Raw genomic sequence first — 17451 nt, forward strand, 5'->3', positions numbered from 1 at the left:
ACTAATATAAGAGTTGAGGGATGAAAACTAAACTTATAGTATAGTTCAGGGACCTTTTCTATTATTTACCCTTATTTTATTCACTAGAAAGGAATATAGGATGATTTCTTTTAGGAAATAACTTTTTTTTTCCTTTCTCACACTTAATAGATATACAATAGACATGCATTCTTTGTTTTAAAGAGATAGACACGTAGTCTTTGTTTCTTCTAAAGGATTTAGTGAAGTGTTTTAAGATCCTAAAAAGCCCTTTGTTGCGAAAATTAGATAACCAAAATTAACCTCATTAAGTTTTGAATTTTAGTGCTCGCAAGTATACGAATAAAATGACAGTATAACATTTAAGCACGAATATCGTCACACAAAGATCGAATTGATTATAAAGTCTTACTAATTAAATTGAAACAAATTATAATTGAGAAGTTTTAACAAAAAAGATTGGAGATTTTGAATTAAACTGAATCAAGCTTGAAATAAAATGCATGTAAATAATAAAATGAAAACATAAGAAAAGAATACCTAGGGCATCCAAATTCATCGTAACCAATTCTACTTAATTCCCTTAATATATTATGCTCAAGTAGTTCCCCAATATTGATAATTAATTTTCTCTAAATTATTCAATGGTCATGGCATCACTCTGGTTGCATCAAAAGTATCATTACATGTTAACCCTCTATGACATCTAGATGAATTTAAACAAGTAAGAATACATTAAGCTCTATGGAAATTGTTGGAAAATCATACAAACCCTAATTGCATGGCATTTGCAAATAGGTGTTTATGGTATCAATTACAAGAAGCTAAACTCAAGTTAAGTATGACATCTACTCTAACTTGTATCAAATCAACTCAACTAAAACCTAGATGGTGATTAAGCATCTAAATAAAAATCAAGGGTATTACGAATAGCAAAAGATACTCAATAAGGAAGAAAAACTTGATAATAACAATGCCATAAGACAACCAAGCATTCATGATCAAGCTGCATCGTAGCTCTAGCAAAAAAAACTCAAAAGTAGCTCTTCCTCAAATCCTTCCTTGCCGCAGCCCACTTTGTAAAAATATAATGTTATTTGTTTGGTGGATTGGTGGCTTCCTAACTAAAAACAAAGGAGAATGAATCTCCTTTTAAAACCTCATGGCAAGAATTGCAAAAGTAGGTAGAAAAAAAAAAAACAAATAAATGACCACTAATCCTAGCTCTAATGGACTTTTAAGTCCTTATTGAAGAAAATGAGAAATAAACAGAAATAATAAAAACTTGTAATTATGTCTTCTCCTCAAAGCCATTGAATACCATTCCATGTCCATTTGATTTCCAAAACCATTGTAATCTCATCTTCTTATTGTAATGCATATGTATGGGTACAATTAATTAGCCTCGTGCTCCACTAGAATTACTCTAGACACCTGAAATTTCCATTTTTTACTTCTTGTATGCATAACTTCGGTATTAAATGCCTAAAGATAAAAACAATATAAATTAGTTCCTTCAACTAGGGATGGGCAAATACCCATCGGTTATGGGTAACTGTGGTTACCTGCCTATTTAAATTTCACTGTTACGGTTATGGATAACCGTTTAGATAAATAAACGGTTATGGGTATAACCGTTTACCCGTGAAATTTAAATGGGCGGTTATGGGTATTAACCGCGATTATAAATGGGTAACCATTTACCCATTTATTTTATATATGTAAAATTAACACAAACCATGTTCCCTATCGGACAAAACTTAGATCAATGCTATTGACTATAGTGCATGATTTCTATAGCTAATATAATATAGTTTTCCTTAACCACTTTAAATTTCATGGTCCATTATATATATTATGTTGATATTTTACATTCTGAGTTAAATAACCCAAGAATACTGTCTTTTAACAGTTTTCATAACCTAAGAATACTTATCAAATTTTATATTACCTTTATTGCTAACAGTTAAAAATATTGTCTGTAAACTATTATTTCAATTATTATAATGGTATAAGGACTTAAAAAAATTAAAATGCGGAAATGTATAATGAATGTACCTATAATGGTGTTTAATTGTTAGAAAAAGAAAATTATGACAAATTTTTCTTTTTTAATTTTCAAGTTGTTAAAAAAACAAGTAGATGGGTGAAAAATGAGTAAATGGTAAAAAAGAAAGGATAAACGGGTTTAAAAATGATAAATGGGTAAACTGGTACTAAACGGTTACGGTTAAATGGGTACACGGTTATGGATATGGTTAACCGTTTATAAACAGTTATAGGTATGAGTATAACCGTTTAGACAATTACCCGGCCTCGATATCCGTTGCCCATCACCATAGTCTAAAATATCGATAATATCGACGAAATATCGAGGATATTTCGGTTTTCTCGAATCATGGATATTTCGGAACATATCCATGTACATATCGTACAAATATTGACGATAATATCGGAAAATATCGATGTCGATAATTTCGCTCACACTTTAGCAATATTTTGTCAAAATATCGGTGTAATATCGCTAAAATATCGAAAATATCGATGTAAAGGAAGGAAAAAAAAAGAAAAAAAAAGAAAAAAAAGGGAGGGAAAAAAAACACAAAGGGGATTCAAACCCCTCCCATTTTACTCCTCCAACACTGTAACCACCATATATCACTTATGTTTTAGTGATAATATGCTCAAATATTTATATTTATATAAGTGACATGTTAACAATTACATGCAAAACTATTTTAGAGATTTATCATTTGATGAATATTCTTCACAATAAACTTACTCTACACATAGAGATGATGAAGATAGTGAAAATTTTGAACCTTATAGGAACTTTATGTGGTACTAAATCACTCAAGTATCTTACCATGCAATGTATAAAGTGTAAAATATTGTAGTAAATCATTATATATAAATAATTATGGTGTGTTTAATCTTTTTTTCATTAATTATTACATAATTTCTATACTTACAGTGTTTGCCAGCTCGCTGTATAATCAACTTAAATCAATTAAATTCACATGTAATGCATTTCCTTTTAATTATTTTTTGATGAACTAATAGATAATTGACTAAATAAACATTCTCCAAAGTTTCAATAAAAATTTCTAAGTTTTTCTTACAATTTTCATAATTTTTATTCAATTTTTATCGATATCGATAATATCCTGATATTTCCATCAAAATTTTTATATTTTTAAACTAATGATATTTCCAATGTCATCAATATTTTATACGGCCATCACTAATTGCGACAGAGTGTCACGACTCACAACACACAGAGAGTGACAGACAGAGCCTCGTCAACGACTCTTCGATCCGATCTCTCTCTCTCTCTCAATTTGACTAAACCCTGGCCATTGAATCTCCGATTGATCTCGTGTGCTGGTGAAAATGGCGGGAGGAGTGAACAGGAAGATATCAGCTGCGTCGGCGAGAGCTCACACCCGAAGAGCCAAGCAAAACAGCTCCTTCCAGCTTCCGGCGGGTGGGTTTTCCTTATTTTCCCCTTTTTATTTCATTTTTTTGTAGTTTTATTTAAGGGTTCCCATTATTGATTACGATTGTTCGTTGTAGCTTGTTCTGTTGTAAGTTAGTACCAATTTCTGTTTGCTTGATGAGAAAATGTTGGACCGGAATATAAAAATTCAGTTTGTTCGGAATTTTTCATAATTTTGGTTATAATAAAGTTTGAAACTTTAGTTAAGTAAGCATTATCTGTGATTAGGTTAGCTGAGTTTTCGAGTACATTACTAGACTAATCAGAGGGTTCTGTGTTTTTTAATATGAAAATTTTGAAACTTATTAATTGTTGCATCATGTAGTGAATCTAATGACACCGTTGAGAGTTTAATATGTGTCTTCAGCTTGGGCTGTTATATGTTGGGTTAGAACTAGGATAGGTCATGATTCGATTCAATTCATTGTACCGAAAAGAAGTAATTAGTGGAAAAGTGGTGGTGTTGACTTGCATAATAACCATTTAACAAATGGATATCTTATATGCTTCAAAATACAATTGTGTTAGCATTTTGATCATTGAGATTTTATCCAACCCGCCTAATAATGGTTTGGGTGGGTTGGTTTGCCCATTTTCTTATTTTCTTGTGTGGCAATGGGCTACAACAATGCCAATCCGAGCTTATTGGGTTGGCCAACAATTTGGAGTCCAACCCGACCAACCCTCCCAATGCCCAACCCTACAATGAGGTTGAAATAACCGCTGCTAGATATCAGATATTTGTAATAAGCAGAAAGCTGACAAGTCTTTGAAGGCATTGTGCTGATTGCATGTTCATTTTTTAATCCATGTTTAATTTCGCCGTTATATATCATACTCTCAAATATGATGACCTATATGGTTTATGGAATATCAAAATACAAACTTGCTGCTTGATTCGAAAGTTACTTCGATGATCAGGGACTGGGACTCTTTATTTTGTTTCGATAGGGCATGTCTGTGACTCACAAGGAATTTCTAAGCATTCAGTACAACTGTAGAACCTTTTCTGTGATAGTTTTTACATTTTCTTTCATTTGTTGTAAACTGTCAATAAGGATTGCTCTAAATGCATCTGATGCAGAATATATATGTCTTTGGTATTAGAATTTATGCACAAAGTATGAACTTGAATAAGTTGGTGCTTTCTTTCTTTTTGCTGAAAGATTTTTTTTAGAAAGTTTCTGGAGCTATTTCTTCCAATCTTTGTATTGTGATTCAATGAAACCCTAAAAAATTTCAGGGATTTTTAAGACAACACTAGTAGCGTTGGTTATTGGACTTTCGGCATGGGCATATCAGGCAATCCAACCTCCTCCATCAAAGATATGTGGCTCTCCTGATGGGCCTCCTGTTACAGGACCAAGAATAAAACTTAGGGATGGAAGGCATTTAGCCTACCAAGAGCATGGAGTCCCAAAAGATAATGCGCAGCATAAAATAGTTTATCTCCATGGTATTGATAGTTGCAGGCATGATGCTGTCATTCCCAACTTCCTGTCTCCGGTATCTATCTTATGGTTTGTTTAGCATGTCTAGTGTTTCCTGTAATATCGTTTTAACCTATGGTGAATTCACCCAGGAAACCGTGAAAGACTTGGGGATCTACGTTGTGTCTTTTGACAGACCTGGTTATGGAGAAAGTGATCCTAATCCAAAGCGAACGGTGAAGAGTATGGCTACAGATATAGAGGAGCTGGCTGATCAATTGGGTTTAGGACACAGATTTTATGTAATTGGTTTCTCCATGGGTGGACAGGTGATTTGGAGCTGCCTCAAATATATCCCTCACAGGTATAGTACTTTACGGGAATGGAAGTGAACATGTTTTGTATGTATGTTTGTGTGTTAGAAAGGAGAAATCTTTTAACTTATGCTAGGTGTGAATGGTAACAGGATCGCAGGAGCAGCACTGGTAGCTCCAGCGGTAAACTACTGGTGGACTGGTATTCCTTCAAATCTATCTAGTCAAGCTTACTCCCAACAGCTTCAGTCAGACCAGTGGGCAGTTCGTGTGTCTCACTACACCCCTTGGCTTACATACTTCTGGAACACTCAAAAATGGTTTCCTGGTTCAAGTGTTCTGGCTCGAAGTATAGATTGTCTTTCTGACCAAGACAAAGAAATCCTGCCCAAGCTTCAAAAAAGAGAACCATATGCGGTATGTACTCCATATTTTGGAATCCTTAGAATTAGATTTTATTTTTTTAAATTTAATGACACCAATTCGTAGTGTAGTTAACTAAATTGATATGCTACATATACTGAATAGGCTTCAAAATTTCAAAATTAGTTTGATTCGTAAGGTGTCTGTGGTAGGTAGAGAAATGCACAGAAAAGTTCACCTCTCCCAGACCCTGCGTAAAGCGGGAGCCTTGTGCACTGGGTACGACCTTTTTAGTTCTTGAAAATTAGTCTACTTTTTCAACAAAAGATTAGGCTAGTTTGATTATTAAAACCATTATTGTAATCTGTGTGGTCACGTTTTGAAGATTATTTTCTGTATATTCTTTTTTTTTTTTCTTTCCATCTTGATTTTATGCTGAAGAGGTCGCACTTGGTGCGATGGCAAGTGCCTTCGCCCATGAGCGGTAGGTCTCGGGTTCGAGACTTGGGAGCAGCCTCTCCATAAATGGGGGTAAGGCTAGCCGACATTCACCTCTCCCAGACCCTGCGTAAAGCGGGAGCCTTGTGCACTGGGTACGATCTTTATCTTGATTTTATGCTGAGTTAAGTAAAGTTGAATCGCTTAAGCTGCGGATGTAGTTAATAGTTAATACCCTTGATCTATTTTGAAGTAAACCTACATACATCCCTGTTTTCAGCCGTTAGTTCAATAGCATGTTTTTAATTGGTAATTCCTCACCCATTATTGAATTTGAGACCTCTCGCATGCGGGCAGAGGTATTACTTGGTTAATTATGCTGGTGATACTGATTGAGTGCTGCTTATACTAAAGAATAAAGCTTTCGTGATCCCACAAATGAACTGTAAAGCCTATACTGGAGCAATTGAGATTTCTGCAAGCCTGCCTGTTATTCTTAAGAGTTGTTTAGTCCTAGCATTTCAGTGGAACTGTACAAACATGACTTTAGGTGTTTGTTACCTAGGGAAATCTAGATTTAACTTTTTCTTTCCCATAAGGGAGTAGCGATGAGAGAACTTTAAAGCTTTGCATTACGGTTACCTAGAGTTGAATCGTTTCAATAGAGCTGTGTGAACGTATGACTTGTAGGGCATCAATCTAGCACCTAGTGATTTATGATAACTTTTTCTTTTCTTTTCGTCGTGGAACAATGAGAGAACTTTGAAGCTTTGTTTTCCCGTTCCCTAGAATTGAATCTCTACCTTATCTGTATAGTTTTTCTTCTCACTTATGGTAGAATTGGATTTCTACCAATATGTGCATAATGACATTCTTTTTTTTCTTTTCTTTTTTTTCCAATTTGGATTCCTCAGGGACAGGTACGACAGCAGGGAGAATTTGAGTCCATTTACCGTGACATGAATGTTGGATTTGGGACCTGGGAATTCAGTCCTCTGGAACTGGAAAACCCATTCCCTAACAATGAAGCTTCTGTCCACGTGTGGCATGGAGATGAAGATCGCATGGTACCCGTTTTACTGCAACGCTACATTGCTGAACAGCTTCCATGGATCCACTATCATGAGATACCAGGTGCTGGACATTTGTTGCCACTTGCTGATGGGATGTGCGAGACCATTGTCAAGGCACTTTTAACCGACGGATAGTAAACATTTCCTCTTACGTAACGAGCTACCTCGGGGTGAACTTTTCTGTGCATTTCTCCAATACGGAGTTACTGAATTTCAGTTAGTCAGTTTGGTATGTATGATAGATCTTGTACCGGCCAACTCTGTTTATAGATTGTTGCATCATAATGCAGTTGCTTCTTAGGGATTGAATTTTGAAAGTTGGATTTGAGAAATAATTGTGTGAAACTAGGATTGTTGCTTGGTACGTTTGGATGTGGAGCTATTCGAAGCGAGATTAATGAAAACTTTGCACCAGGTAATTTCTTTTTCCTTTTGTTGATACAAATGATAGCAGGGAGGCGGAAATCGAACTAGGACTTGAAGTGAAGAGGCGAAAACTCTTAGCTAATTGAACTACAAACTTCTTGCACCAGAAATTTCATTTAAGTACTGTATCGATACAAGAAACAATAAGATTGAAGTACCGTATTGATACAAGATACAATAACTAACAACGCTCCTCCACAGTTATAGGGCAAATCAACGTAGAACACAACTCAACTAAAGCAATTGCCCCTTCAATCCCGCTTTCTAACTCATACTTTTTGGATCAAATCTTCTTCTCATCGTTCCAATCTGCTTAGGACTCAATCCAAATGCCTTCTCCAAGAGCTCATCGTTTATCCCCGACCCGAAAATGGCAGAGGGGATCCTTTGACTTCCTGGGTTTTGGCTGTTGAAGCTACCAAAAATTGTAGCAGGCTTCTTGCCAACATTCATTTGGAAGTGCACTAGACCCCTAGGGAACACCATGACCTCCCCTTGCTCAATAACCCTAGCAAAAACCCTATTGGTTGAATCAACGAACCCTGAATAAACACTCCCCTTCACTACGTGGGATATCTCTGTGGCTCTAGGGTGGAAATGTGGTGGATTGATTCCACCAACTATGAGGTCAGCTCGTACGAATGACATCCCGAGCGTGTTGATCCCCGGGAAGACTGTTGGGTTCACTGCGATGGCTGCGATACCCATGTCGCTGAAGTTTCCGGCCACCTTCATCCCAGAGAAGATGAAGTCATCGGTGGTGGCCTCGGACGAGTTCTTGCATGGGAGGATGGTGTGAAGAGGTGTTCTTATGGCACCAAATTTCGGGTTCGGTATGCAGTAGTCTTGAATCGGGTCAGGATCGGAAGCCATAACATCACATAGGAGGGCAAAAATAACAAGCAAAATTGTGATATTGGAAGACATTTTCTTGGCTATTCAACCGGATTAGAACAATATATGTACCCACATATATGTCTGTGTATATATATAGGGGTGTACATGTGAATTATGAGCTTCCTTAATGATGAGATTATATTTAATTAACAACCTTATGGATGTGGGATACAAATTACAACACAATAATCTAATTTGGTCCCCTACTGATGCCTCTCTTTTGCAGATTGGTCCCTACATTTATAATTCCAAAGTAAAGAATTATATTGCAAGGATCATATATACATAGTATGAGAAATACAATGTGGAGGATAACATTATGATGGATGATTACTTCTTCTTCGATGCTCTGCGCGTGACACAATACCTGCCGGCGCCTGCATTTTGTGTATTTCATGATTTGCATGTGGCCAAGAAAAATGAATGGATTTGATAAAGCTATGTATGAATCATAAGGTAATTTTCTTTGCTTGTGAGTGAAGGGAAGCTGACTACTATTTGCATCATGTGCCAGAACAGTAAGTAACTGCTTAGAAGGGTTGCTATTCCACCACCTGCAACAAAGAATATACGGTTACTTGGTTACAAACCTCGCTACAGTATAAGATAAAAATGTTACAGTTATAAACACACATATATATTATTGTAATACAACGAGATACACACACACACATGTAAAAATGTTATAGTTACACACACACACATATATATTATAGTTATACAACGATATATTTAAAGGAAAACTAATGAAAATGGCCTGAAAACTTTAAGTTTTAATACAACAACAACAACAACAACAAAGCCTTTTCCCACTAAGTGGGGTCGGCTATATGAATCCTAGAACGCCATTGCGCTCGGTTTTGTGTCATGTCCTCCGTTCGATCCAAGTACTCTAAGTCTTTTCTTAGAGTCTCTTCTAAAGTTTTCCTAGGTCTTCCTCTACCCCTTCGGCCCTGAACCTCTGTCCCGTAGTCACATCTTCGAACCGGAGCGTCAGTCGGCCTTCTTTGCCCATGTCCAAATCACCGGAACCGATTTTCTCTCATCTTTCCTTCAATTTCGGCTACTCCTACTTTACCTCGGATATCCTCATGTCCAATCTTATCCTTTCTCGTGTGCCCACACATCCCACGAAGCATCCTCATCTCCGCTACACCCATTTTGTGTACGTGTTGATGCTTCACCGTCCAACATTCTGTGCCATACAACATCGTTGGCCTTATTGTCGTCCTATAAAATTTTCCCTTGAGCTTCAGTGGCCTACGACGGTCACATAACACGCCGGATGCACTCTTACACTTCATCCGTCCAGGTCGTATTCTATGGTTGAGATCTCCATCTAATTCCCCGTTCTCTTGCAAGATAGATCCTAGGCAGCAAAAACGGTCGCTTTTTGTGATCTTCGCTAGATTGCTCCGGTCATTAGTGTGGATAAGTATATAAATGAATAGAGATAGGAAAGCAAACACAAGATGTACGTGGTTCACCCAGATTGGCTACGTCCACGGAATAGAAGAGTTCTCATTAATTGTGAAGGGTTTACACAAGTACATAGGTTCAAGCTCTCCTTTAGTGAGTACAAGTGAATGATTTAGTACAAATGACATTAGGAAATATTGTGAGAGAATGATCTCGTAATCACGAAACTTCTAAGTATCGGAGTGTGGTATCGTCTTGACTTGCCTTATCTGTCTCATAGGTAGATGTGGCATCTTCTCTGGAAGTACTCTTCCTCCATCCAGGGGTGGTATCTTTAACTGGTGGAGATGCACAAGGTAATGTATCAATTTCACTTGAAGCTTACTTGTAGTTTCAGGCTTGGTCAAGCGCGATACAAACCATGTAGTAGGAGTCTCCCAAGTCGCCGAGCTAGGGGATCTGCTGAAAGAGGTGACAGACAAGGTAAGCAATCAGAGCTCCGGCTGATTGTTCACCTTCTCCCCATCTTGCAGCAGCATGAAGGATAAAGAGAAGAAAGATGAGAAGAGATGATATGGGATACTTTTGCTTTTGAAGAAGTAACTTTCCACAGGCTTATTCTTGAACTGAGCTGGAGGGTTTTCTGGTTTCCTCCAGAGCCGACTGAAGAATTTGAGGGTCAAAACAAGTCCATCAAATCTAGAGTACGTTCGACCCTGCTGATATGGGATACTTTTGCTTTTGACAGAGTAATGGATGTATCGGCACGTGTGCTGTTACGCTTGTCTCCACATGCTTCCTTGTATCCTTCGCACTTGCCCTATCTGTTCCTCAAGCAGATGCGGTATCTTCCCTGGAAACATAAGATGTTGAAGATGAGTACTCGAGAGCAATGCCAGGTAAGTAATCAGGTAAGGGGTTCCAGGCAGTCAGTTCCTGGCTGGAAGCTTGATTCCAAGTGCTGACTGATTGCTCTCTTTCTCCTTGTCTTGCAGGGAACAACAAGGCCAAAGGAAAAGACAGGGAAAAAGCATGATATGGGATACTCTTGCTTTTAACCCTGATGATATGAGATATTCTTGCTCTAGTATAGCTTGTTTGCAAAGGTATTATCGGGGGGAAAGAAAGCTGAATATTTCGAAAGGCTTCGTTGGGAGTGCCCTCTCAAATATGAGGAAGGGTTGAACATTTTTGCAGGTCTGCCTGTCCGTTGGGGATGGAGGTCGACATATATAGGAGTCTCCCTAACAACAAGTAGTAATGCTATTCCTTTACCCTGCTTGGTCATAGCACAGTAGTGGGAGCTGCCAGCTTCACATGTTTTAACTCTGTCAGAGCACTTTGAAAAAGTGGTCTGTGCTCTCGAGAAGTCTTCGACAGAATGCCCATAATTTCCGCAAAGCTGAGTGTGCGTGTGACAGGTGCTGACAAGGCTAGAAAAGTAGGTGCCTCTTCGATTTCTGAGATCGGCCCTCGTGGTCTCTGAGCAGCTCAGCTTTTGAGAAAGCGAGCGTCTCTTCGATTGATTCGGAGAACGATGCATCTTCGATTTTTAAGAAAGCAATCATGATGGGGGTCTGGCTCTCGAGATTCGGGGAGCAGTGTCACTTCGATTTTTGAGAAAGTAATCATGTTGGGAGTCTGGCTCTCGAGATTCGGAGGGCGGTGCCTCTTCGATTTTGGAGCAAGCAATCTTGTTGGGAGTGTTTTCTCGAATGTGAGTAAAGGTTGGGCATGTTTGCTAGTCTACCTTGCCACGAAGCACAGAGGTTGACACACAGGGATTTTCCAATTATCCAGCAATGGTACTGTTCCTTTACCCTCTCTTCGATTTTTGAGAAAGTAGTCATGTTGGGAGTCTGGCTCTCGAGATTCGGAGGACGGTGCCTCTTCGATTTTGGAGCAAGCAATCTTATTGGTAGTGTTTTCTCGAGTGTGAGTAAAGGTTGAGCATGTTTACTAGTCTACCTTGCCACGAAGCACAGAGGTTGACACACAGGGACTTTCCAATTATCCAGCAGTGGTACTGTTCCTTTACCCTTGTGGGTAATAATATGGTAGCTAGACCTTCAAAATTTATGGGTCTAAACTTTGTTAGTGCTGTTTCTTTGCTATTCTTTTACCTTTCTTGGTCAGAGCGATGTAGTGGGAGCTGCAAGCTTTACGTGCTCAATTTTGGCAGAGAACTTTGGCAAAGTTATCTGTGGTACCCATGAGCTAGTGTTGCGTGTGGGAAGTGGGTGATTGAACAGTAAGATTCATGTGTTTTCTACTTCCTCAGAAGTCTTCGATAGAATGCCCATAATTTCCGCAAAGTTGAGTGTGCGTGTGACAGGTGCTGACAAGGCTGGAAAAGTAGGTGCCTCTTCGATTTCTGAGATCGGCCCTCGTGGTCTCTGAGGAGCCCAGCTTTTGAGAAAGCGAGCGCCTCTTCGATTTCTGAGATCGGCCTTCGTGGTCTTTGAGCAGCCTAATTTTTGAGAAAGCAAACGCCTCTTCGATTTCTGAGATCAACCCTCGTGGTCTCTAAGCAGCCCAGCTTTTGAGAAAGCAAACGCCTCTTCGATTTCTGAGCAGGCGCCTCTTCGATTTCTGAAGATCCGTCGAGTGCAGGTTTTTATAGGGGCTGGCATTAAGTTCCAAAGCACACTTGAATCTCCACCAGTAGAAGCTCCATTCTTGCACTTCTAAGATCTTGATTTGTCCAACCTCTTCTCTCTTCAACACCTTTGAAAATGTCTGGCCCCTCCGACCGTCGTTTTGACTTGAACCTTGTTGAAGAGGCAGCCCCGCCTTCTCCAGACAACATATGGCGCCCATCCTTCGTCTCCCCTACTGGTCCTCTTACCGTTGGGGATTCCGTGATGAAGAATGATATGACTGCTGCGGTGGTGGCCAGGAACCTTCTCACTCCCAAAGATAACAGACTACTTTCCAAACGGTCTGATGAGTTAGCTGTTAAGGATTCGCTGGCTCTCAGTGTTCAGTGTGCAGGTTCTGTGTCTAATATGGCCCAACGCCTATTTGCTCGAACCCGCCAAGTTAAATCATTGGCGGCTGAGGTGATGAGTCTCAAACAGGAGATTAGAGGGCTCAAGCATGAGAATAAACAGTTGCACCGGCTCGCACATGACTATGCTACAAACTTGAAGAGGAAGCTTGACCAGATGAAGGAAACTGATGGTCAGGTTTTACTTGATCATCAGAGATTTGTGGGTTTGTTCCAAAGGCATTTATTGCCTTCGTCTTCTGGGGCTGTACCGCGTAATGAAGCTCCAAATAATCAACCTCTGATGCCTCCTCCTTCTAGGGTTCTGTCCAGTACTGAGGTTCCGAATGATCCCCCTCCGGTGCCTTCTCTTTCTGGGGCTCTACCGACTGCTGAGACTTCTCCTAAGCAACCCTTGTGAAGGCTCCCTCTTGTTTGTTTATTTTGACTCATGTATATGTACACATTTGTAGCTTATCGGGGATATCAATAAATAAGTTTTCCTTCATTTCAACGTATTGTGTTAAATACACCAAAACCTTCTTCGCTAAGTTCTTTGAATTTTCTTTTGTTGAAGCTTGTATGTTGAAGCTTTCTGAGTGGAGCATGTAGGTTGGGGTAGTGTTCCCTTAATTTCCCGAGTGAGGAAAACTTCTCGATTGGAGACTTGGAAAATCCAAGTCACTGAGTGGGATCGGCTATATGAATCTTAGAACGCCATTGTGCTCGGTCCTGTGTCATGTCCTTCGTTAGATCCAAGTACTCTAAGTCTTTTCTTAGAGTCTCTTCCAAAGTTTTCCTAGGTCTTCCTCTACCCCTTCGGCCCTGAACCTCTGTCCCATAGTCGCATCTTCTAATCGGAGCGTCAGTAGGCCTTCGTTGCACATGTCCAAACCACCGTAACCGATTTTCTCTCATCTTGCCTTCAATTTCGGCTACTCCTACTTTACCCCGGATATCCTCATTCTTAATCTTATCCTTTCTCGTGTGCCCACACATCCAACGAAGCATCCTCATCTCCGCTACACCCATTTTGTGTATGTGTTGATGCTTCACCGCCCAACATTCTGTGCCATACAGCATCGCTGGCCTTATTGCCGTCCTATAAAATTTTCCCTTGAGCTTCAGTGGCATACGGCGGTCACACAACACGCCGGATGCACTCTTCCACTTCATCCATCCAGCTTGTATTCTATGGTTGAGATCTCCATCTAATTCTCCGTTCTTTTGCAAGATAGATCCTAGGTAACGAAAACGGTCGCTCTTTGGTATTTCTTGATCTCCGATCCTCACCCCTAACTCGTTTTGGCCTCCATTTGCACTGAACTTGCACTCCATATATTCTGTCTTTGATCGGCTTAGGCGAAGACCTTTAGATTCCAACACTTCTCTCCAAAGGTTAAGCTTTGCATTTACCCCTTCCTGAGTTTCCTCTATCAACACTATATCGTCTGCGAAAAGCATACACCAAGGAATATCATCTTGAATATGTCCTGTTAACTCATCCATTACCAACGCAAAAAGGTAAGGACTTAAGGATGAGCCTTGATGTAATCCTACAGTTATGGGAAAGCTTTCGGTTTGTCCTTCATGAGTTCTTACGGCAGTCTTTGCTCCTTCATACATATCCTTTATAGCTTGGATATATGCTACTCGTACTCCTTTCTTCTCTAAAATCCTCCAAAGAATGTCTCTTGGGACCCTATCATACGCTTTTTCCAAATCTATAAAGACCATGTGTAAATCCTTTTTCCCATCTCTATATCTTTCCATCAATCTTCGTAAGAGATAGATTGCCTCCATGGTTGAGCGCCCTGGCATGAACCCAAATTGGTTGTCCGAAACCCGTGTCTCTTGCCTCAATCTATGTTCAATGACTCTCTCCCAGAGCTTCATTGTATGACTCATTAGCTTAATACCCCTATAGTTCATGCAATTTTGTACGTCACCCTTATTCTTGTAGATAGGCACCAAAGTGCTCGTTCGCCACTCATTTGGCATCTTCTTCGTTTTCAAAATCCTATTGAAAAGGTCAGTGAGCCATGTTATACCTGTCTCTCCCAAAACTTTCCACACTTCGATTGGTATATTGTCTGGGCCTACTGCTTTTCTATGCTTCATCTTCTTCAAAGCTACAACCACTTCTTCCTTCCGGATTCTACGATAAAAAGAGTAATTTCTACACTCTTCTGAGTTACTCAACTCCCCTAAAGAAGCACTCCTTTCATGTCCTTCATTGAAAAGATTATGAAAATAACCTTTCCATCTGTCTTTAACCGCATTCTCTGTAGCAAGAACCTTTCCATCCTCATCCTTGATGCACCTCACTTGGTTTAAGTCCTTTGTCTTCTTTTCCCTTGCTCTAGCTAATTTATAGATATCCAACTCTCCTTCTTTGGTATCTAGTTGCTTATACATATCGTCATAAGCCGCTAACTTAGCTTCTCTCACAGCTTTCTTCGCTTCTTGCTTCGCTTTTCTATACCTTTCACCATTTTCATCGGTCCTATCCTTGTATAAGGCTTTACAACATTCCTTCTTAGCCTTCACCTTTGTTTGTACCTCCTCATTCCACCACCAAGATTCCTTTTGGTGTGGGGCAAAACCTTTGGACTCTCCTAATACCTCTTTTGCTACTTTTCGAATACAACTAGCCATGGAATCCCACATTTGGCTAGCTTCTCTCTCTCTATCCCACACACACTGGGTGATTACTTTCTCTTTGAAAATGACTTGTTTTTCTTCTTTTAGATTCCACCATCTAGTCCTTGGGCACTTCCAAGTTTTGTTCTTTTGTCTCACTCTTTTGATATGTACATCCATCACCAACAAGCGATGTTGATTAGCCACGCTCTCTCCTGGTATAACTTTGCAATCCTTACAAGTTATACGATCTCCTTTCCTCATTAGGAGAAAATCTATTTGTGTTTTTGACGACCCACTCTTGTAGGTGGTCACATGTTCTTCTCTCTTCTTAAAGAAGGTGTTGGCTAAGAAGAGATCATATGCCATTGCAAAATCCAAGATAGCTTCCCCATCCTCGTTTCTCTCCCCAAAACCATGGCCACCATGGAAACCTCCATAGTTGCCTGTCTCCCTGCCCACGTGTCCATTTAAATCTCCTCCTATAAATAACTTCTCCGTCTGAACAATTCCTTGCACCAAGTCTCCAAGGTCTTCCCAAAATTTCTCCTTCGAACTCTTATCCAACCCTACTTGAGGTGCGTACGCACTAATCACATTGATAAGTTCTTGTCCTATTACAATCTTGATTGCCATGATTCTATCTCCTACCCTCTTGACATCTACAACATCTTGTGTCAAGGTCTTGTCCACGATGATGCCAACACCGTTTCTCGTTCTATTTGTGCCCGAATACCAAAGTTTAAACCCTGAGTTTTCTAGATCCTTTGCCTTACTACCAACCCACTTAGTTTCTTGTAGGCACATAATATTTATCCTTCTCCTCACCATAACTTCCACTACTTCCATAGATTTTCCCGTTAAGGTTCCTATATTCCACGTTCCTAAACGCATTTTGCTCTCTTGAACTCTACCCTTCTGTCCTAGCTTCTTCACCCTCCCCCGTCTAATAGGATCAAAGTACTTCTTTTGTGTGTCCCGTGTAAAGTTGATAGGAGCATATGCTCCCAAACAACTTTGAGTGGAGTCGTTCGAAAAGAAGTTTCTATGGCCCCCTTGCTCATTTAACACTGCATCCGGGTGCCGATGGAGATACAGCGACCCTTACTCATTTATCACTGTGCTCGGGCCACACAGCGCGCCACTTACGGGTGACGCCCTAGCTTTAGCGCGTTTAGTCCCACTTTTTTCATTTAACCACATCAAGCTTGCCACTCTGAGCTCTCACAAACTTATCATAAGCCTTTTTCTCAGATTTCATAGCAAGGCTAAGAACATCATCAAAAGTCTTAATATTTTTCATGGAGTGTCATCTGCCTCCAACCTTCTGGTATAGTTGCCAAAGACCTAATAACCGGCAGGTTTTACTCTTCACTAAGTTTGTTATCAATCTTCTTCATATCTTTTTTTATTATTTTCTATATCTCAATAGGTTGGATTAGAGTGTGTAAGGTATTCATCTGATATAACTCAAATCCCATGATTTTACATGTCAAGCTCCCATACGAGATACAGTAAAACCTTATATGGTCATAATGTTGGGATCAAACTAATTATAACTTTGAGGAGATTGTTACTTAATACTTTAATAGAGATGTAGCTCTTTTTTTTTTTTTTGACTTAGTAATCCTTAATGAAAATTGTATAGATACAAAGAACTACTAGTGGAACACGTCAATTTTTAAGATGTTACATTAAAAAAAAGAAAGACATCTAATTTTTAAAATCTAGTGCATGTATGTATGTAGTGCACTCTTTAATTTTTCTCTATAAACAAGCTTATGAAGCTAGAAATATTAAGTACCAGTAGGCTCAAAGGTATGTATTGTATATATTAACTCTAAAATATCAAAAATTGTCTCAATCAATTATAGAGAAATATTTTAGATCATCTTAAACTTATGTTTGTGACATTGTATATTATATGCTTATTGACAATTATCAGTTATCACTATATGGAGGTGAGTTTTCTTAATACGGG

At 39.3% G+C, this 17451-nt stretch overlaps 2 protein-coding genes across 2 annotated transcripts; one reads left to right on the plus strand and one right to left on the minus strand.

Moving 5' to 3' along the window:
• Window positions 1-3204: 3204 nt before the first annotated feature.
• Window positions 3205-7515, plus strand: LOC103449455 (uncharacterized). The gene is made up of 5 exons (XM_008388777.4): window positions 3205-3466; window positions 4722-4984; window positions 5061-5272; window positions 5375-5639; window positions 6938-7515. The coding sequence occupies exons 1-5, from the start codon at window positions 3373-3375 to the stop codon at window positions 7229-7231; spliced, it is 1128 nt and encodes a 375-aa protein (XP_008386999.1). The 5' UTR covers window positions 3205-3372; the 3' UTR covers window positions 7232-7515.
• An 89-nt stretch (window positions 7516-7604) lies between these two features.
• LOC103449454 (germin-like protein subfamily 3 member 2) lies at window positions 7605-8485 on the minus strand. Its single transcript, XM_008388776.3, has one exon. It carries the CDS (start codon window positions 8447-8449, stop codon window positions 7787-7789), a length of 663 nt encoding a protein of 220 aa, XP_008386998.1. The 5' UTR covers window positions 8450-8485; the 3' UTR covers window positions 7605-7786.
• Between the last annotated feature and the right edge of the window lie 8966 nt (window positions 8486-17451).

The sequence above is a fragment of the Malus domestica genome, chromosome 12 (assembly GCF_042453785.1).
Source record: "Malus domestica chromosome 12, GDT2T_hap1".
Taxonomy (NCBI): Eukaryota; Viridiplantae; Streptophyta; class Magnoliopsida; order Rosales; family Rosaceae; genus Malus; species Malus domestica.